General features: G+C 46.8%; 1 protein-coding gene across 3 annotated transcripts in view; it reads left to right on the plus strand.

Moving 5' to 3' along the window:
* Positions 1-18,051, plus strand: part of dctn6 (dynactin subunit 6) — a 110,308-nt gene extending 92,257 nt beyond the window's left edge. For all 3 annotated transcript variants that reach the window (XM_086010147.1, XM_086010152.1, XM_086010157.1), the window contains exons 6-7: positions 8,734-8,876; positions 17,801-18,051. In XM_086010147.1, the coding sequence (XP_085866273.1) occupies positions 8,734-8,876; positions 17,801-17,899 (242 nt within the window). In that variant the 3' untranslated portion in view covers positions 17,900-18,051. The remainder of the gene's footprint in view (positions 1-8,733; positions 8,877-17,800) is intronic.
* The last annotated feature ends 4,513 nt before the right edge of the window (positions 18,052-22,564 follow it).

The following is a 22,564-nucleotide window of genomic DNA, read 5'->3' on the forward strand; positions in this document are numbered from 1 at the left end:
AGTATTGTGTGCAGTTTTGGTCACCTTACCTGAGGAAGGACGTTCTTGCCATGGAGGGAGTGCAGCGAAGATTCACCAGGCTGATACCTGGGATGGCAGGAATGACGTACGAGGAGAGATTGTGTCAATTGTGCTTATACTCACTGGAGTTTAGAAGATTGAGAGGGGATCTCATCGAAACCTGTAAAATTCTGTCAGGTCTGGACAGACTAGATGCAGAAAGGATGTTTCTGATGGCCGGGAAGTCCAGAACCAGGGGTCATAATCTAAGGATAAGGGGTAAGCCATTTAGGACTGAAATGAGGAATTTCTTCACCCAGAGAGTGGTGAACCTGTGGAATTCTCTGCCACAGAGGGCGGTGGAGGCCAGTTCATTAAATATATTCAAGAAAGAGTTGGATATATTTCTTGAGGCTAAAGGGATCAAGGGATATGGGGAGAAGACAGGGACAGGGTACTGAATTTGGATGATCAGCCATGATCTCACTATAGGAAGGATGTGATTGCTTTGGAGAGGGTGCAGAGAAGATTCACCAGGATGTTACCTGGGATGGAGCGCCTCAGCTATGAAGAAAGACTAAACAGGCTGGGGTTGTTTTCCTTGGAGCAAAGAAGGCTGAGGGGGGACCTGATTGAGGTGTACAAAATGATGAGGGGCATAGATAGGGTAGATAAAGAGGAACTTTTCCCCTTAGTAGGGGGGTCAATAACAACGGGGCATAGATTCAAGGTAAGGGGCAGGAGGTTTGGAGGGGATTTGAGGAGGAACTTTTTCACCCAGAGGGTGGTTGGAGTCTGGAACTCACTGCCTGAAAGGGTGGCAGAGGCAGGAACCCTCACAACATTCAAGAAGCATTTGGATGAGTACTTGAAATGCCATTGCATACAAGGCTATGGACCAAATGCTGGAAAATGGGATTAGATTGGACAGGGCTTGATGGACAGCGCAGACACGATGGGCCGAAGGGCCTCTTTCTGTGCTGTATAACTCTATGGCCTAGAAATTCACTATGGCCCCGCCAGCTGCCTAGCGCCCAAAAGTTAGCGCTGGGCGGGAAGCCTATAGCAATCGTCAGATATTCATTGTTAGTGCCCCAATTCGGAAGCGGGCGCTATACCAGGGTGTGCCCGCCTCCGCTTGGTGCGCTGACACTGAATATCAGCGCTCTTGGCGCCGCTGCGCCAGGCGCTGCGCAGCGGCAGGCTGCGGTACTGCAGGCCTCCTCCTCTTAAGGGGGAGCTGCCTGCAACGGGGAGATCGCCGCTGGATAGTGCCGGCAAATGAGCCCGGCACCACGGAGAAGTGCCGGGCTCGCGGAAAGCAGCCAGCAATGCCGCGGGGGGGGGGTGGGTGGAGGAGGCCGGGGAAGGAGGTGCGGGCAGGCGGCCGCCGCAAAAGCGGCCGGCCGCACCTTCCGCTTTAAAGCGCCCCACTATGGCAGCAGGACGGCCCCGTTTTCTGGTCGCTGTTTGCGGCCGCTTCGGAGGAGGCGGCCGCAACTAAATATGGGGATCGGCGCGGTTTCGGGGCGGAACCGGGGCACTGCGCACACCGATGACATCATCGGTGCCGGCGCAGCGCTAACGGCTACCGCCGCCAATACCGCTGCGCTGAATATCTGCGCAAACTCATTTTTGGCGCAAAATCACCCTTTAGGCGTTAACTGGGCGCAAAGCTGGCAGCGCCTTAATGAATTTCTAGGCCCTTGACTCTATGAATGGCGGAGCAGGCTCGAAGGGCCGAATGGCCTACTCCTGCTCCTATCTTCTATGTTTCTAACAGTAATACTTTTTTATAAATGTATAAAGAGAAAGAATGGTAAGGGTGAATGTGTGCCTATTAAGGCACAAGCAGGTGAGGCCATAATGGATAATAAGAGAATGGCAGATTTGTTAAATGAATACTTTGCATACATTACCATAGTAGATGTAGAGACCAGCGGCACAGGGTAACCTAAAAATAAGTCAAGGGGTGCAACTTATTAGACTTGGACAAGTTTTTAAAGAAAAATGGTAATGGAGAAAATAATAATGGGATATAAGAGAGACAAATCTCCAGGACCTGATGGTTACCACTCCAGGGTATTAAAAAGAAATAGATGAGGAAATTGTACATACATTGCTCATTTTCCAAAGTTTGGAAAATTGCAAATTTTACTCCATTAGCTTTTTAAAGAGTACCATATAGTACAAAAGTAAGGGAGTTATGTTAAACCTTTGATTCACTGGTCAGGCCTCGGATCGAGTATTGTGCTTTAGGAATGCTGTCAATGGTAGAATGTTACCAGGGATGAGGGATTTCAGTTATGTGGAGAAACTAGAGAAGCTGGGATTGTTCTCCTTGGAGCAGAGAAGGTTAAAGGGAGATTTACTAGAGATGCTTAAAATTATGGGGTTTTGATAGAGTAAGTAAGAAGAAACTGTTTCCATTGGTAGATGGGTTGATAACCAGAGGGCATGGATTTAAGATAATTGGCAAGAGAACCTGAAGAGAGATGAGAAGGCATGTTTTTACTCAGCGAGTTATTATGATCTTGAAAGCATTGCTTGAAAGAGTGGTGGAAGCAGACCATTAGTAACTTTCAAAAGGGAATTGGAGGTATACTTGAAAACCCACAATTTACAGGGCTATGGGGTAAGAGTGGAGGAGTGGGACTAATTGAATAGTTCTTTTACTAAGATTCTCTGATTCATTAAAACCACATTGAATTGGAGGTAACCTTGTGACATGGGTTGGTAATTGGTTGGAAGGTAGGAGACAGAGTAGGGATAAAGGGAATGTACTCTGGTGGGATACAATTAGTAGTGTATCCCAGGGATAATAAGGAAGCTAGAAAGGGATTTAGACAAAGTGGGCAAAACTGTGGTAGATAGAGTTCAAAGTGGGAGGTCAATGTACATACATCATTTAAAAGCTAGTGAACAGCTACAAAAAGTAATCAAAAAAGCTTTATCTCAAGGGATTTGGAATACAAAGCTGAAGAAATGATCCTTCAGTTGTACAAAGCCTTGGTCAGACCCCATCTGGAGTACTGGACAACCAGTAAACTAAGACAAGAGTATATATAAACAAGGCGAAAATATATTTATAAACTCAGGGATATACCTGTTTATACACTGTATGAATGGAACCGCGTTTATGTGTTCAACCATAAATGTATTTTGATGCTTTGGCAACATAAGATGTACCTTATCATGCCAATAAAGCGATTTGTATTGTATTGTATTGTACTGCATTAAGTTCTGGGCACCGCACCTCAGGAAGGATATATTGGCCTTGTAGGGGGTACCGCACAGATTCAGGAGAATGATGCCAGAGCTTAAAGGGTTAAATTTTGAGGGCAGCTTGCATAAACTTGGTTTGTATTCTCTTGAGGGCACAATCTTGAAATTAGAGCAAGCCATTTAGAAGTGAAATCGGGAAGCATTTTTTCTCACAAAGGATAGTGGAAGTCTGGAAATCTTTCCCCAAAAGGCTGTGGATACTGGGTCAATTGAAATTTTCAAGATTTAGATTGACAGGTTTCTGTTGGGTAAGGATATCAAGGGATAGAAACATAGAAACTAGGAGCAGGAGTAGGCCATTCGGCCCTTCGAGCCTGCGCCGCCATTCAACGAGATCATGGCTGATCATCCAAACCCTAGCACCCGGTCCCTACACCGACAGCCATCCCACCCAAGCCCTATCCCCGTAACCCCACATATTTAATCCCCCCTGACACTAAGGGCCAATTTTTATCATGGCCAATCAACCTAACCCGCACATCTTTGGGGATATTGATCGAAGGCGGGTAAGTAGATTTGAGTTTCAAATTAGCCATGGCGATCTATAGAATGGCGGAACAGGCTCGAAGTTGAATGGCTGCCTCCTGTTCCCATGTTCCTAGTACTACTGGAATTATTTGGCATTTTAAAGGAATGCAGTGATATACTCTTTCTGCTTTAAAGCAGGGTAAATAGCAAATTACATTTGTACTGGATTTCCTTAATTTTTTTTATTCACTCCTGAGATGTGGGCGTCGCTGGCATTCATTGCCCATCCTTAACTGCCCTTGAGAAGGTGGTGGTGAGCCGTCTTCTTGAACCACTGCAGTCCGTGTGGTGAAGGTACTCCCACAGTGCTGTTAGGGAGGGAGTGCCAGGATTTTGACCCAGCAACGATGAAGGAGCCGTGATATATTTCCAAGTCAGGATGGTGTGTAACTTGGAGGGGAACTTGCAGGTGATGGTGTTCCCATGCGCCTGCTGCCCTTGTCCTTCTAGGTGGTAGAGGTCGCGTGTTTGGGAGGTGCTGTCGAAGAAGCCTTGGCGGGTTACTGCAATGCATCTTGAAGATGGTACTCACTGCAGCCATAGTGTGCCAGTGGTGGAGTAAGTGAATGTTTATGGTGGTGGCCGGGCTTGCCAATCAAGCAGGCTGCTTTATCCTGGATGGTGTTGAGCTTCTTGAGTGTTGTTGGAGCTGCACTCATCCAGGCAAGTGGAGAGTATTCCATCACGCTTCTGACTTGTGCCTTGTAGATGGTGGAGAGGCTTTGGGGAGTCAGGAGGTAAGAAACTTGCCGCAGAATACCCAGCCTCTGATCTGCTCTTGTGGCCACATTATTTATGTGGCTGGTCCAGTTATGTTCCTCGTCAATGGTGACCCACAGGATGTTAATGGTGGGGCATTCGAAGATGGTAATGCCGTTGAATGTCATGGGGCAGTGGTTAGACTCGCTTGTTGGAGATAGTCATTGCCTGGCACTTGTGTGGCGCAAATGTTATTTGCCACTTATCAGCCCAAGCCTGAATGTTGTCCAGGTCTTGCTGCAAGCGGGCATGGACTGCTTCATTATTTGAGAAGTTGCAAATGGAACGGAACACTGTGCAATCATCAGCGAACCCCACTTCTGACCTTATGATGGAGGGAAGGTCATTGATGAAACAGCTGAAGATGGTTGGGCCTAGGACACTGCCCTGAGGAACTCCTGCAGCGATGTCCTGGGGCTGAGATGATTGACCTCCAAGAACCACAACCATCTTCCTTTGTGATAGGTATGACTCCAGCCAGTGGAGAGTTTTCTCCCTGATTCCCATTAACTTCAATTTTACTAGGGCTCCTTGATGCCACACTCTGTCAAATGCTGCCTTGATGTCAAGGGCAGTCACTCTCCCTTCACCTCTGGAATTCAGCTCTTTTGTCCTAGTTTGGACCAAGGCTGTAATGAGATCTGGAGCCGAGTGGTCCTGCTTGGAACCCAACCTGAGCATCAGTGAGCAGGATGTTGGTGAGTAAGTGCCGCTTGATAGCACTACCATCATTGAGTATGGGGATATTCATGGAGCCTCCTCCTCCCGTTAGTTATTCAATGGTCCACCACATTCATGACTGGATGCTGGATGTGGCAGGACTGCAGAGCTTTGCTCTGATCCATTGATTGTGAGATCACTTAGCCCTGTCTATCGCATGCTGCTTCTGCTTTTGAGCATGCATCTAGTCCTGTGTTGCTGCTTCCCCAGGTTGGCACCTCATTTTTAGGTACGCCTGGTGCTGCTCCTGGCATGCTCTTCTACACTCCTTATTGAACCAGGGTTGGTCCCCAGGCTTGATGGTAATAGTGAGGGATATGCCGGGCCATGAGGTTACAGATTGTGGTGGAATACAATTCTGCTGTTGCTGATGGCCCACTGCGCCTCATGGATGCCCAATTTTGAGCTGCTAGATCTGTTCTGAATCTATCCCATTTAGCACGGTGGTAGTGCCACACAACACGATGGAAGGTGTCCTCAGTGTGAAGACGGGACTTAGTCTCCACAATGACTGTGCGGTTGTCACTGCTACCAATGCTGTCATGGACAGATGCATCTGCGACAGGTAGATTGGTGAGGATGAGGTCAAGTAGGTTTTTCCCTCGTGTTAGTTCTCTCACCACCTGTCGCAGGCCCAGACTGGCAGCTATGTCCTTCAGGACTTAGCCAGCTCAGTCAGTAGTGCTGCTACCGAGCCACTCTTGGTGATGGACATTGAAGTCCCCCACCCAGAATACATTCTGTGCCCTTGCTACCCTCAGTGCTTCTCCCAAATGGTGTTCAACATGGAGGAGTACTGATTCATCAGCTGAGGGAGGGCGGTAGGTGATAATCAGCAGGAGGTTTCCTTGCCTGTGCTTGAGCTGAAGCCATGAGACTTCATGGGGTCCGGAGGTAACGTTGAGGAGTCCTAGGGCCACTCCCTCCCGATTGTATACCACTGTGCTGCCACCTCTGGTGGGTCTGTCGTGCTGGTGGGACAGGACATACCCAAGGATGGTGATGGAGGAGTCTGGGACATTGGCTGAAAGGTATGATTCTGTGAGTATGACTATGACGGGCTGTTGCTTGACTAGTCTGTGGGACAGCTCTCCCAATTTTGGCACAAGTACCCAGATGTTTGTGAGGAGGACTTTGCAGGGTCGACTGGGCTGGGTACGCCGTTGTCGTTTCTGAAGCCGGTGCCAAGGTCGATGCCGGGTGGTCTGTCCCGTTTTATTCTTATTACTGCTTTTCATTGTTACAACTGAGTGGCTTGCTAGGCCATTTCAGAGAGCAGTTAAGAGTCAACCACATTGCTGTGGGTCTGGAGTCACATATGGGCAGATTTCCTTCCCTAAAGGACATTAAAGGAATTTAGTGCCAACTTGAAGGCCTTTACGAGCTGCTCTGCTATTGGCTGTGGAAATGGTCAGATTTGGCCAGATTAGTCAGCTCTGGACCTTCCTTCCAGCCCATCTGAAGTCATCGCCGCCGCCACCACCACCACTCCCGCTGCCTTCCCCCCGCCCCCATCCCCAGCCCCCACCAGCCCCACTGTTTGCAGGGCGGCTACTGCAGGCCATAAATTAATGTCAGCAGACCAGCCGAGGAGAGAAGTACAGGAAACTTTCATTTAACCGGAGGTTAAATGTCCGGAAAGCTCTATCTACTGGCAAAATTCAGGAGCCATTTCCTATAAGTTTTTTTACTTCTTGTTGCTTTTTTCTTCCAGTCAGGCTCTGCAAGGTCTAACTGAAGCTGTTGCTTAGCTACAGAGACGCTTTTAAGCTGCGGCTGACTGTTTTGAAGCTGTTGCTAAGCAACAGGGTTTGTTGATTCACACGGAGCTCAAAAGCTCCGTATGTTTTAACATTAGCGCTGGTTTCTACGGCAGTTTTGATGGTACAGCACCAGCTCAGTCCCGTCAGTGCTGGATACCAGAAAGTTTCCTGTAAATATCAGACATACCTAATAAAAGTGTAATTTTCTTTTATAAAGTTGTAGGACTTTGAACTTTACACTTTCCTTTTAAGTGGATTTAGAAATAATAAATCATTTGGTACTGAAATGGAACAGAGTATAAGGTGGATACAAAAGCAAAATACTGCGGATGCTGGAAATCTGAAATAAAAACAGAAAATGCTGGAAATACTCAGCAGATCAGGCAGTATCTGTAGAGAGAGAAACGTTAATGTTTCAGGTCAATGCCCTTCGTCAGAGCATGTGATAGATTTAAATTAAGTAGGTTAGAATATCATTTAAATTGTTTGAAGTAAAGAAGGGGTTGACAATACAATACAAAAGCGCACCCTATATTTCTATCTGTCTGCTTCCCTGTCTTACATTTCTAGAGGGTTTTAGTGCCATCAGTCCTCATTAATTTTTCACTACTGCAGTGGGTAGCTCTTGTGGTAAACCACGTTCACTATCGTATCACTGTTAGTAGTTAGCACTGTTCACCACTGTTCGTTATAACTGTATCACTGACCACTATTGTATCACGGTACGAGGTCGCCTCTTGCCACACTGCTATACCTGGGATGACCACTGCCGACTCCGCCTTGGCTCCACCCACCAGGCCAGGTATAAAGGTGAGCGACTGGCTGGTATTCCTCCTGCTTGGATCGGATCACCCACGAGAGTGGGCTCTGTTATTTAGTCAATAAAAACCTTTAGTCACCTTCGTAACTCTTCGCCTTTTATTGGAGGAATTGATAGGTATATCAGCTCTTAACTGCAAGTCCTGGCATGCTCTGATTCGCCAGTCTTGTCAATCATTAAATAAAATCCTGGGAGTTGGAGGCACAGATTTCTTGAGATAGATACTGGTGCGTTCTAGGAGTTGTTTGCTACTTTCCTTGAACCTCTTTAGTCATAACTCAGGGAAACTTGAGGCTTCTAAGAGACAAAAGGCCTTGGTGTAAAACATTGTTAGAGCCATTTCAAACACTGAAACTGCCAAACAGATAAGTTTAATTTTCTTGTAATTTTTTTAATATCTCTTATGTTATACACCTTATTTCCAGCACTGAGCTTTGCAGTTTAGTGAGAAGCCTGTATATCAGCTGAAAGGATTTTCAAGAAGTATGTGAAGTGACTTAATTTGTTCCCCTTCTGCTTTCTTATTGGCAGTTGTTTGCTACTGCCCATTTTTGATACTTTTTTGTGATTGGTAGTTTACATTCTTGCTTTTTAATTTTTTGGGTATGTTACTGTTTTATGGATATTAAATTTGAGTCAACTAGATGTAACATGCATCAGATACGAAGTGTTTATTTTTCAGCAATAACTTCATCTTCATTTGCAATAGTGTAGCATCATATATGGATGGCTGTTGCTACCTCAATTACATTTTTCCTGAGTAAATTGGTGTCAATTAAACTTTTGAAGGGTTTTTTCTTGAGCTACCGCTTATTATCTGTTTCAGATATTTGTAACTTCCGTCATTTTTTGTCTCAGCATTTATAGGGAGAAATGTAATCCTAACCAGTGGCTGCATTATTGGAGCCTGCTGTCAAGTAAACTCCTGTGAAGTTATTCCAGAGAACACAGTAATCTACGGGGTAGACTGTATGCGAAGGGTGCAGTCAGAACGGCCACAGGTAAGATCTTTACAGTGTACGTTAATACAATTTCAGATTCTATTTCCAGGTAGAAGACTTGATGCTATGTTTCTGTGCACTGAGGAACAGCAATCCAATGAAAAAGTTTTGTAGTAATATACAACAACTTGCATTTATATAGTGCCTTTTACCTAGTAGAACTTCTCAAGGTGCTTCTTCTTCTTCATAGGAGCATAATTAAACAAAATTTGGCACTGAGCCACATACAGAGGTGGCCAAAAGCTTGGTCAAAGAAGTAGGTTTTATGAGCGTCTTAAAGAAGGGGAGAGAGCAGTAGAGATGTGGAATGGTTTAGGGACGGAATTCCAGAGCTTAGGGCCTAGGCAACTGAAAGCATGGCCAACAGTGGGGTGTTGGAAAACGGAGATATACAAGAGGCCAGAATTGGAGGAGTGCAGAGATCTTGGAGGGTTGTACGGCTGGAGGAGTTTATAGAGGTAGGGAATGGTGAGATCATGGAGGGATTTTAACACAAGGATGAGAATTTTAAATTTTATTTGTTCTGGGGATGTGAATGACACTGGCAGGGCAGTATTTATTGGTCATCCCTAGTTGCCCTGAGGACATTGAATCAAACACAGTTTGGGATTGGAGTCATCTGTAAACCAGACGGGGTAAGAGTAGCAAGTTCCCTTCCCTGAAGGAAAACTGAACTATTTGGATTATTATGACAATTTAGTAGCTTTTATGGTCATTTTTGGTGCTAGCCCACAAATGACCAGATTTATTGAATTCAGTGTCACAACTTGCCATGGTGGAATTTGAACTCCTGACCTTTTGAGTTTCTAATCCAGTACTATAACCACGAGACTACTGTACCTATACTACTCTCTCCAGGTACTTGCCAATATGCAATGAGCTTGCAAAAGAAAGAAAGTTAATCAGATGAATGAAACTGATATATAAGATACTTCTACTTAACAATGTGGGAAAATGTGTTTTTTGGATTTCACGTGTGATGCGCTATCAATCACTCAAAAGACTGAGGTTAAGCGAGTAACTAACAGGCTTTTATTAACAAGAGAATGAAGGTGTGCCTCGAGTGGTCGACCAGTCCAGAATACAGAGGGACTGTGGAGCAGTCACCTTTATACCTGGACTCGTGGGAGGAGTCAGCCGAGGCATGTACAGACATGTACACAGTGGAATACAAACAGTGGTTTACCACATTCACCCATTGTTTAAAAATGAGTCCGGCGGGGTGAAGTGTATTAAAAGTTTGTGTATTGGAGTCTCTCCGGAGGTCTTGTCTGCCGCTGTGATCGACGTGGCGACGGCAGGGGTAGTGAAGCTTCCGGTGTCGAGTCCCGCGTAGGCTGGGGCACTGGTGTGTAGTCCTCGTGGGTGTCGAGCGGGTCGCGGGGCCCAGGCGTGCCGTCTGCTGGGGTTGGATATTGGATCATGGGGGGGGTGGTAGTGGGTTACTGGGGCCCCCGAGGGTGCGAGGTCTCGTATGGAGACTGTGTCCTCCCGCCCGTCCGGGTACGCAATGTAAGCATACTGGGGGTTGGCGTGGAGGAGGTTGACCCTCTCGACCAGGGGGTCCGTTTTATGGGTCCTCACGTGTCTTCTCAGTAGGACCGGCCCTGGGGACGTCAGCCATGGCGGTAGCGATGTCCCCGATGTGGACTTCCTTGGGAAGACAAACATTTTCTCATGAGGGGTGGCGTTAGTGGCAGTGCAGAGCAGTGACCGAATAGAGTGGAGCGCATCGGGGAGCACATCCTGCCAGCGGGAGGTCGGAAGGCCCCTAGACTTTAAGGCTAGCAGGGCGGCCTTCCAAACTGTCGCATTCTCTCTTTCCACCTGTCCGTTCCCCCGGGGGTTGTAACTGGTGGTCCTGCTTGTGGCAATACCCCTAGCGAGCAGGTACTGGCGGAGTTCGTCGCTCATAAACGATGAGCCCCGGTCGCTATGGATATAGCTGGGGAAACCGAACAGGGTGAAGAGGTCGTTCAGACATTTAATGACCGTGGCACTGGTCATGTCCGGGCAGGGGATGGCGAACGGGAAACGGGAGTACTCATCAATAATGTTGAGGAAGTACACATTGCGGTCGGAGGAGGGGAGAGGCCCTTTAAAGTCAACGCTCAGGCGCTCGAAGGGGCGAGTGGCTTTTATCAGGTGAGCCCTGTCTGGTCTATAAAAGTGCGGTTTGCACTCAGCGCAGACTTGGCAGTTCCTGGTCATGGTCCTGACCTTCTCAATGGAGTAAGGCAGGTTGCGGGCCTTGATGAAGTGGAAGAACCTGGTGACCCCCGGGTGGCAGAGGTCATTGTGGAGGGCCCGCAGTCTATCGATCTGCGCGCTGGCGCAGGTGCCACGCGATAGAGCATCCGGGGGTTCATTGAGCTTCCCGGGCCGGTACAAGATCTCGTAATTGTAGGTGGAAAGTTCGATTCTCCACCTCAAGATCTTGTCGTTTTTGATTTTGCCCCTCTGCTTGTTGTTAAACATAAAAGCAACTGAACGCTGGTCAGTGAGCAGAGTAAATCGTTTTCCGGCCAGGTAGTGCCTCCAATGACGCACAGCCTCCACAATAGCCTGGGCCTCCTTCTCAACAGCGGAGTGTCTGGTCTCCGGGCCCTGGAGGGTTCGTGAAAAGAAGGCCACGGGTCTCCCCACCTGATTAAGGGTAGCGGCCAGGGCAAAGTCGGACGCGTCGCTTTCCACCTGGAAGGGGATGGATTCGTCCACTGCGTGCATGGTGGCTTTGGCAATGTCTTCCTTGATACGGTGGAAGGCCCTCTGCCGTCAAGGGAAAAGAGGTGGACTTCATCAGCGGACGGGCCTTGTCCGCATAGTAGGGGACCCACTGGGTGTAATAGGAGAAAAACCCTAGGCACCTCTTCAGGGCCTTGAGGCAGTGGGAGTTCCATAAGGGGACGCATCCGGTCGGGACCGATGACTCCGTGTTCCACAACACAGCCAAGGATGGCGAGGCAGGTTGTGCGGAATATGCACTTCTCCTTGTTATACGTCAGGTTCAGGAGTTGGGCGGTGCAGAGGAATTTTTCGAGGTTTGCGTCATGGTCCTGCAAGTCATGGCCGCAGATGGTCACATTGTCCAGATATGGGAAAGTGGCCTGCAACGCATTTTGATCGACCATCCGGTCCATCTCCCTTTGGAAGACGGAGACCCCGTTGGTGACGCCAAAGGGAACCCTAAGGAAGTGATAGAGGCGGCCGTTTGCCTCAAAGGCAGTATACTGGCGATGGGCTTACAGTTGGGGGTGAGGTTAGCAAACAGTGGGGGGGTGACTCTGAGTGTGGAGAGGTTGCACCTGGTGCGCGGCGGGCAATTTGGAAGCTGCTGGCTGCGGACTGTGAGTGGGGGGAGGGGTCCACCGTACGCCATCGTAACACTTTTAAGGTGGCACTGAAAATCTAACCCCAGTAGAACGGCAGCGCAGAGGTGGGGCAGGACCAGAAGTTTAAAATTATCGTACACAGTCCCGTCTACTACTAGTGTCACCACGCAGTAGCCGCCAATGTCCGCTGACTGGGACTCGGAGGCCATAGAAATCCGCTGGTGCGCAGGCAGGACTGGGAGAGAGCAACGCTGCACCGTGTCGGGGTGGATGAAGCTCTCCGTGCTCCCAGAGTCAAAAAGGCAGATTGTTTCGTGACAAAGGCAGATTGTTAATGTCCATTGTGGACCGGGCCAGTTGGTGCGGTCTCGCTTGGTCCAGCGTAACGGAGGCCAGCGTAGGGATCGGTGTGTCGTTGCGGGTATCAGATGAGGCGGTGTTGGGGGCCTGCTGCGTCCCGGCTGGCGTCCAAGATGGCGGCATCCATAATCCCCATGTGGCTGGAGGCGTCCAAAATGGCTGCTGTTCCGGTGGTTCGCACATGGCTGGGGAGGCCCAAGATGGCGGCCCGCACGGCCCACACGCGGCGCTGCTGGGGTTCGGGGTGGCTTTGGCCCTGCAGACGCTGGCGTAGTGTCCCTTCTTCCCGCAGCCCGAGCAGATCGCATTTTTTGCCGGGCAGCGCGCTCTGGGGTGTTTGGCCTGGCCACAGAAGTAGCATTTCTGGCCTTGGGACACTGCTGCGGTAGTTGGGCCATTGCTGGGATGTGGCTGGGGTGGCACGGCGCTATGAGACGGTCCTACCGTGTCCCAGGCTGTCGTTCCCCGCGGCGTCCACGGTGCAGAGGAGTAGGCATCCATGCCCCGGTAGGCTGCGTCCAATGATAGTGCAAGTTCAGAGGCCTTGTTGAGGTCGAGGTCACTCTGCTCCAACAGTCGCTGTCGGGTGTAATTGGACCTGTGGCCCGCTACAAAAGCGTCCCGGATAAGTTCCTCTGTGTACACGGCGGCCTTTACATCCTTACAACCACAGGCCCGGCCAAGCACAGACAGTGCCTGAAGGTATTCCTCGGTCGATTCCCCAGGTTGTTGTTTACGACTCCCCAGGAGGTGCCTGGCGTACACCTCGTTCACTGGGCGCGTGTACTGGTCCTTGAGGAGCTTGATAGCAGCCGTGTACGAGGTCGCGTCCTGGATGACCGAGTACGCTCGGTGGTTCACTTTGGAGGTCAGGACATCCAGTTTGTCCTCCTCCGATTTGACCGTTGCAGCGGAGGCGATCAGGAATTTTTCAAAGCACCTAAGCCAGTGAGCAAACTTGGTGGATGCGTCCGCCTCCCGATGGTCTAAGTCTAGGCATGCTGGTGTGAGGATCTTCTCCATTATAAAAAATCTTATTAATAAAATTGATGCGCTATCAATCACTCAAAAGACTGAGGTTAAGCGAGTAACTAACAGGCTTTTATTAACAAGAGAATGAAGGTGTGCCTCGAGTGGTCGACCAGTCCAGAATACAGAGGGACTGTGGAGCAGTCACCTTTATACCTGGACTCGTGGGAGGAGTCAGCCGAGGCATGTACAGACATGTACACAGTGGAATACAAACAGTGGTTTACCACAACGTGTACTATTCTACTTGCAGTGGTGCTGGTGAGTGAAATCATAGAAACTTACAGCAGAGAAGGAGGCCATGCGGCCCGCCATGCCCATGCTGCCTCTTTGAAAGAGCAGTCGTGTTTAGTCCCACATCTCCGCCTTTTGTTTGTAACCCTGTAAGTTCCTCATCCTCAAGTACCTGTCCAACTCCCTTTTAAAATTATTTATGGAATCAGCTTCCACCACCTTTTCAGGTGGAGCGTTCCAAATCCCGACAACTCTGGAAAAAATTTCTCCTCATCTCTGCTCTAGATCTTTTGCCAATGATGTTGAATCTATGACCTCTAGTTATTGACCCACTCAGCAGAGGGAATAATTTTTCTCTCTCTACTCTATCAAAACCTCTCATCATCTTGAAAACCTCGATTAAGTCACCTCCAATGCTCCTGTTAGGCAGTCAACCTCCTTTCATCTCTGGTTCACAACACGTTTCAAGTAAGCACAAGACTTCGTAGTGCAGTATACGGAACAGACTTTATTGATATACAGTAAAAGTGATCGGTCTTTAACTGAATACAGAGAGTGGATATTAGGGGCTAAAAATTCAGTGGCGCCCCGGAAGGAGCCGCGAGCACCAGCCCGATACTCAGTTTCAGCGCCCCAAACGGAAGCGGGGCGCTGCTCGGGGCGCCCCGCATCCCTCTTGGGGCGCTGCAACTGAAAATCGCAGTGCTACGTGCCGCAGCGCCACACGCTGCGGCACGGCGCGCTGCGGTACTGCAGGCCTTCCTCCCCTTAAAGGGGAGGGGCCTGCTGCAGCGCGATCAGAGATCGCGAGTGCCGGCAAAAGAGCAACGCTCCGGACCGGAAATTGATTCGCGTCCCCTGCCTTAGCACCTGACGCTAGGAACAACAGGTAGAGGGGAACGTTTTCAAGTCGGCAAGGGGCTGGGGGAGCACTATTTAAAGGCGTGCGTGTCTTCTTGTCGGCAGTTTTGGTATGCACAGGTTGAGAGAGACGTCTGGAGAAATTTGGTCCTCAGCACCACTTTTGAGGTTCCTATTTATCTGACCTTCATATTTAGAAGATTTTATGGGAGCTGCACTAACTCGGGCCGTCGTCCTCCAGCTTCACCTTCGGAGGCAGCAGAAGTGCAGAGAGAGTGGCAAACATGGCTAGAGGGAGGAGTGCCAACAGGCCTCTGCACAGGAGACCTTACCCTCCCAGGGTATTCCGGCACACTGCCTCTCCCACATCTGATGAAGCACAGATTGCTGGCGTGCTGCGGTACCGTGAGATCCCCGGTGGACTGTGGGCGACCCAGCGAGGATGGCAGCAGTCAGCGCTTGCATGACATCAATCTGAGACTGCATGAAAGCACCAGCTAATGACTTGATTGCAGCACTAAGCCGTTGTGCTGCAATGGATCCTGCCACCTCACCCATTACACGCGGGATGGGCTCTGATTCCGCACGGTCTCCCTGTAATTCAACCATCCTCTGCAACGAGACAAGGATGGGTTCAAGGGTTTGCGCACAGATGACAGCTGTGCTAGCAGCAGACTCCTCCACAGTCCTAGCCAGTCCATCTGTCGGGCACCCTTGCCATTGCACCCATGAGATCAGTGTGCATGCTCAAGGCCCGCGTATTCATGGCCGCGATGTCGAGGTCCTCATCCGAGTCCTGTGCAGCAGAGCTCGTGCACGCACTCGCCCTCCGGGGAGATGGCCCCTGAGCATCCCTTCCCCCATGGTGTTGCTGCAGCCCACTGGGGCCAGAAGCTTCATCCAAATCAGACCCTACCGCCCTGCTCCCATCCAGGGAAGGCGTGGCCCCAGTGTCGGATGTGTCACCCTCGGGAGACGCAGGCGGTGAGGCTCCGGCTTCCTCTTCCTCCTCCTCTGGTGCGTTGCTGCCACTGGCAGGCTGAGGGACAGGCTGCTCAGCTGGTGGTTCACTATCTGAAAGCAGGAAGGCACAAGAGTGGCTTTAACGTGGGGGCAGGAAGGGAGCAAGGACTGGAGACTGTAAGTTGGATTGAAAGTGTAAAAGGCTGGTATTGTGAGGGGGAAGTGGTATGAGAGAGGATAGAAAGCTGATGAACATACCATTGCTGTCCCCAAGGGGGTCGACCTCCACCGGCCACAGCACCTATGACCTGGCTGGCAATCAGCCTGTGGACTCTGTCCTCCAACTCAGTGAGGGAGTATAGGTCCGCCTGTCCTCCTCCCATCCACTGGGTCTCTCGGCAGTTATGTGAAAGCTTGGCCTGCAAGAAAAAGGACAGCGTGTGAGTGAGTGTGCAGCCATGTGCTTAGCAAATGTGCCTACCATAGTTGAATAGCTATTAATGTCTGCAAGGTGTGGGATGTGCATGTGAGTTTTATGAGATGGCCATAGTTGTTGGATGAGTGTTGGGCATTTGGGTATTTGCACCGTCTGGCCACAGAGTGAAGTTGAGATGGAGGGATGTAGAGGTATTGAAAAACAGGTACTCACCCTGACCACCCAAGTGAGGTCGTTGAACTTCTTCCGACACTGAGTGTGAGTCCTTCGCACCAGGCTCCTCGAGGAGACATGCTGAGCCACCTCCCTCCACACTCTTTGGAACTCCCGGGACAATGGCCTCCTGCCACTCTCTGGGAACAGCACTGCCCATCTCCATTCAACAGCGCCAACCAGAGCCACCAATGCCTGGTCGCTGAAGTGCCGAGCTCTTTCCCTGGGCCTATCTATCAGTGCTTTCAACACAATGCTGCTTCAGGTCTTTCCAGGCCAAGATTCAATGCTGCAATGAGCAGAGTGTGGCTGGGCAGCAAGATGGCCCCTCCCCTTTAAGAACTGGCCGGTGCCAGTCTGTCTGGCTTCCATGGTAACTGACATCGCCTGAGCTTCGGTAGCATTCTGAGGTAGCGCCTCGCTCCCCGACGTTGGCGCCTGATTTAGCGTTCAAATTACCTCCAGTATCGATGGAGGCAAGTTTTGCAGTTGGAGGCGATAATTAAGCGCTGTGCACTAAAATTTGCACCTGGCCGATATTAGCGCCCCAAAATAGGCAATACCGAATTTTTCCCCCATATGCTTCCAGGCCAAAAACATAATTCAAAACTACATTGATTATATGTTTATGGTTTAATCACATGTTTCTAACTACATAATTTCCTGGTTATATTACTAATCAATTTAGTTATTCAATGTGTTAAAGCAGACATTTCGAGATGGTCTTTGCAGGGTGGAGGAGTTAATTTGAAATGGCTGCTATGAACCTCAGACCTCTTTCAGTACCCCTTAAGCAGCCAGAACTCTTAGTTCCTGGATGAGCTTTAGAACATTAGGAACTGGGACTAATTATTTTCCATTTTGTGAAGTGCAAGCATCAAATCAAAATCTTACATTGTTGCAGGAGTGGTGACTAATTGTAGAGAAAGCACCAGCAAATTGTGTAGCTTTTAAAAGAAATTAGTTGAGGTTGACAATCAGCCATGATCTTATTGAATGACGAAGCAGGCTCGAGGGGCCGTATGGCCTACTGCTCCTACTTCTTACATTCTTATGAAACACTTGCTCAGCTCAAATGCTTACTTGACACTGATGAACAGTTTGATATAATTCTACAACATTCCCACACTGCTTGGAGTGTTAAGTTTGGTAGTTATAAATCTACACCAATGTTGGAGCAGTCAAGATACCTCTTCTGCAATAAAAACCGAAAATGCTGGAAATACTCAGCAGATCAGGCAGCATCTGTGGAGAGAGAAACAGAGTTAACGTTTCAGGTCGATGACCTTTCGTCAGAACTGGCAAAGGGTCATTGACCTGAAACATTAACTCTGTAACACTAACCAGTAGCAATTTAATGGATTTTATTATTCTTGGTTGAAATGTAATTTTGCTGCTGGTGATCCACATGATGAAATGCAATGGCCTGAAACTTAGAAAGCTGTATCCTGTATCTGAATACCTGTTTAATTAGTATCTAATCTTTTTATTTACAGCCACAAACTCTGCAGCTAGATTTCCTGATGAAGATCTTGCCTAATTATCATCACCTGAAGAAAACAGTGAAAGGAAGCTCCACTCCAATAAAGAGCTGAATAGAACCAGAATCTGGGTTCTGCAGAGGAACCAATAAGTTTTATCTTGTTAAAAGCAGTAATCTGTGCTACAATAAGATAAACAATTGTATGTAAAACCCTTTACTGAAGTGTGTAATGTGCCCTTTGCAATAAAATGAAAATAGAAATTAGGCATAACAATTGTTAAATATTTTTTCAGTTTCACCATTCAATTAACTTCATGTCCGCCTGATTTTTTCCACATTTCCCAGTTAATCCCATTCTTATAAAGTAATCATGTAGATGATTTATCACATAGATAGTCTTAGTTATGGACGAAAAATTTGTTTTACGGTCAAAATGACTATACTTCAAACTTGTTTATAATCTCAGAATATTTCAAATAAAGTTAGACCCCTCCCCACCCTATTTAAAATATGTTTCATGAGGAAACTAAAGCTTAAAGTGCCAAAACTTGGTAATAAATATTTTTTTTAGCATCTTTAATGTTGGCTCCTTGATCCCATTTTCAACAGGGTGCTTTCTACCTCCGATGCTATAGACTGTATCCTTGGTCAAACAAGAAATGATAGCTACCTGTAACTAAAACTGTCCGCATCGATTGTTTAAAAAGCAGATAATTGGCATGTATGCTTCACCTACTGAAAACAATTACAGATTGATTGAAATGTCTATGGCTACATTTTGATTGCAGACAATAATTTTAAGAATTTCTACATCATGGTTGAGATTTCTGAGTGGCCCAATGGTTCTTTTGTGGTTTTAAAAATGAATTGGATTGTTCCTCATTTATACTTGTGTGTTGGTTTATGAGACTTTGGGTCATTAGTGATTTCAGGACTTTCTACTGGGTTTGCATAATCTGTTATCTGCCATCAGTACAGAATTTAAAGTGTGCATAGGACTCTGAGAGTCATAATTTGGATGCGAGTTGCTATACCACAGAAAATATTGGGATTTATATGTGCACAAACTCAACCCGCAGTTCCTATCCACTCATGCAATAAAGACCCAGCTACACTGCTGCATACTTGCCAACATGGACACTCAGCTGAAAAAAATTGACACGGATGAAAAAGGCAGTGTTAGAAATTCACTTTGAGTCAGTGATTTGTCAGTTGCAAGAATTAAACATTTAGTTGAGCTTCAGGGTTGCTTGTTATTTTACTTTTACTTTTATTAAAATACTAAGCTGTTTTTCCCCTACAGTTACCAAAGTCTATGAGATATAAATGGCACCTGTGCAATATTGAATTTCAGAATTGTGTCTGTGCTGATGTAATAATGAACATTGGAACAGATGGTGCCATACCCAGCTACATGTGTTAAATACCCGTTGCAGCAACGCTTCACATCAGTTAGACAGCCACAATTTTGCCTACTGTAGGACAGAGAGCACTAAATGTAAACTTCACTGAGCCATAAAGACATATTTGAAATTGAAATCAGAAATACAAGGCTCTAGTAAATGACAGTGAATTCCCATTGCTCATGATGTGCACAAGGTATAGAATTACATATATTTTATAAACATTGGTATAAATTAAACAACTCTATCACACCTTTGATGTAAATATCCATGTTAGTTTTTGCCAATTCAATTTGGCTTGTTACTTTATTTGTGGTTTCCTTTCCCCTGTTTTTTCTGCTTTTATTTTAAACATAAAACAATTTCTTGCGATCTTCAGGCCTCAGTCCTCGGTCACTAGGATCCTATCTCTCTATTTGCAATCTGTGCTTTTTTTAACCACCTTATCAACTTGCTCTGCCACCTTTAAGGATTTGTGTATATGGACACCAAGCTCTCTCTGCTCATCTACACTTTCCAAAATTGTGCCTTTTCCATTAGTCCTCCCAAAGTGCATCGCTTCACACCTCTGCATTAAACTCCATCTACCATGCTTCTGCCCATTACACCATCCTTTCTATTGTCATCCTGAAGCCTATAACTATTCTCCTCAATCTTCTACTTTGCCAAGTTTTGTATCATCTGCAAACTTTATAATGCTGCTCCCTACACCCGAGTCTAAAAATTGCAAAAAGTAATGGACCAAAATTGACCCGTGGGGAACACCACTGCAAACCACTTCCCAGTCTGAAAAACATTCACCGAGCACCATTATGATGGGAGGCTCTTAAAATGAGGCATCACAGAAGGTATTGCGTCCCCATGTGTTCATAAGTACTAATTCAAATCTACAAAGATCTTACTTAGGATTTCCTAAACATCCATTTGTTCTGTATTCAAATAATGTAAAAGCATATTCATACAGGTCAGCACTTACTACCCCTTTCTCATATGTCAACTCTTTTCCACCCCTCTAACATTAAGTATTCTACACTCATCCTCACTCTAAGAGATAGGAGTTATCTAATTCTATTCCAAACTGCAGCTACAGACTTTGCGTCCCCATTGCGTCCTGTATCAGAGTACAAGCATAGTGTAAAAAATCCCCTAACAAAACCCTCCTATGATCTTATCTGTACTATATCCTACAGCTGGCTTTCCCAATGGGAATCACTCTTATGCTCTGAAGAGAAAGAGGATGAAGAGGAAGAGACTCGATTGGAGGCTCTTAAAGCGAGGCACCACAGAAGGTATCCCCATGTGCTCATAAGCACTCACTCAAATCTACAAAGAAGATCTTAGGATTTCCTGAACATCAATGCCTCGGCAGGCTGTGCTTCCCCTCTGAGCCTTTTGGTGAAATATGTCAACTGCCTGAAGACCTGCAGCCTACTTCCATCAGGAGAACAGCATTGTCTCTACTAGCCAATGTCATTACCACCTTGACTTTCTTTGCAATAGGATCCTTCCAGGCAGCAGCAAGTGACCTTTGCTGCATTAGTTAAGCAGCTTCTCACTGCGGAATCAAGATGGACACTGATGCTCTGTTCAGGAGGGCTTCATGATTCAAATACTTCCCATTGGAAGCAGCCAAACAAAGACGGTGAACAATCCAGTTCTACAGGTGCAAGGAATAATTAATTAAATTAATATAAACTAAATGGTACAATTTTAAAGAGGAACAGAGAGTGCTGGGGGTGTAGTATTTGAAGGTGGCAGGACAAGTTGAGAAGGCTGTTAAAAAGACATATAGGATCTTTGGCTTTATAAATAGAGGCATAGAGTACAAAAGCAAGGAAGTTATGCTAAACCTTTATAAAACACTAGTTAGGCCCCGGCTGGAGTATTGTGACCAATTCTGTGCACCACACTTTAGGAAGGATGTCAAGGCCTTACGTTTACTAGAATGGTACCAGGGATGAAAGCCTTCAGTAATGTAGAGAGACGAGTGAAACTGGGGTTCTACGAGCAAAGAAGGTTAAGAGGCAATTTGAGGTGTTCAAAATCATGAAGGGTTTTGATAGAATAAATAAGGAGAAACTTTCCACTGGCAGTAGAGTCAGTAAAATTAGATATTAATGTAGAAGAGGTAGGTTTTAACAAGTGAATTAAAGGAGAAAAGAGTGGTGGAGAGGTTTAGGGAGGGAATTCCAGAGCTTAGGGCCATGGCAGCTGAAGGCATAGCCACAAATGGTGGAACAGTTAGAAACAGGAATGATCAAGAGGCCAGAAATAGAGGTGTGCCAATATCTCAGAGGAGATTACAGAGATAGGGAGGGGCAAGGCTATGGAGGGATTTGAACTGTGGAGTGTTTTGGGAAATTTTAATATGTTAAAGGCGCTATATAAATACAAGTTGTTGAGAGCCACTCAGATTTGTTAATGGCAAATCGTGTTTGACTAACTTGATTGAGTTTTTGATGAGGTAACAGAGAGAATGGATAAGGGCAGTACAGTTGAAGTTGTGTATATGGACTTTCAAAAGGCATTTGATAAAGTACCACTTAATTGGCTTGTTAGCAAAATTGATGCTTCTGGGATAAAAGGAGCAGTAGCAACATGGTTTATAAATTGGATAAGGGATAGTAAACAGAGGCCTGGATTTTGTGGTCAGTGGTGAAGTGACTGTGCTCACCGCTGACCTCGAAGAAAGCCAGCCACAACAATCTAGTGATCTCTCTGGCGTTGATTTCACCTTTTCTATCATCACTTTGATTCTGATGCCAACTCCAGGGAGTCTCTGGCGTTCAGCAATAGTGATGTCATTAAGCAGACTAAGCAGCCAATCACATTGAAGAATTCTTACAGACAGCAAACCAGGAAGTAAAATGCGCTGATTATCCTTCACTTTTTATAAATTTTACAGAGTGCGAAATAAAGATTGGGACATACAGTTGGGATTAAGGTAGAAGCTGAAATCTCATAAACAAACTTAAAAAAAAATTTTTTTACTATATTAAAAACCTATGGAATTTTTATCATAATGGAAAAGTTTGATATTCCACAAATATAAAATCAGTTTTTCAGGGCCAGAGAGGATGTTCAGCAGTAGTTATGATGCTGTTAAAAACCCAATTACACCTCATTCAAAAGGCTTAACTTTTTCAGGGGTTTTAACAGTGATGTTACAGCATGAAAGGGAAGTTCATAATAGTTTAAGTGATTTCTAAAGATTGCCGTCTGCGGGGATGTCAACAGCACATTGTGTAGAGAAGCTGGGAATCACTGACAGCAACTTCTGAATTTCCGTGTTTAACTGCGCATCTGTGGACGCCAGATGTTGCTGTCAGTTTCACAGAGTAATGATGGCAAACGCTGACAGTTTTGCCGTCATT

This window comes from Somniosus microcephalus, chromosome 2 (genome assembly GCF_052327205.1).
Source record: "Somniosus microcephalus isolate GS21.2 chromosome 2, FLI_Smic_1.0, whole genome shotgun sequence".
In the NCBI taxonomy this organism is placed as follows: Eukaryota; Metazoa; Chordata; class Chondrichthyes; order Squaliformes; family Somniosidae; genus Somniosus; species Somniosus microcephalus.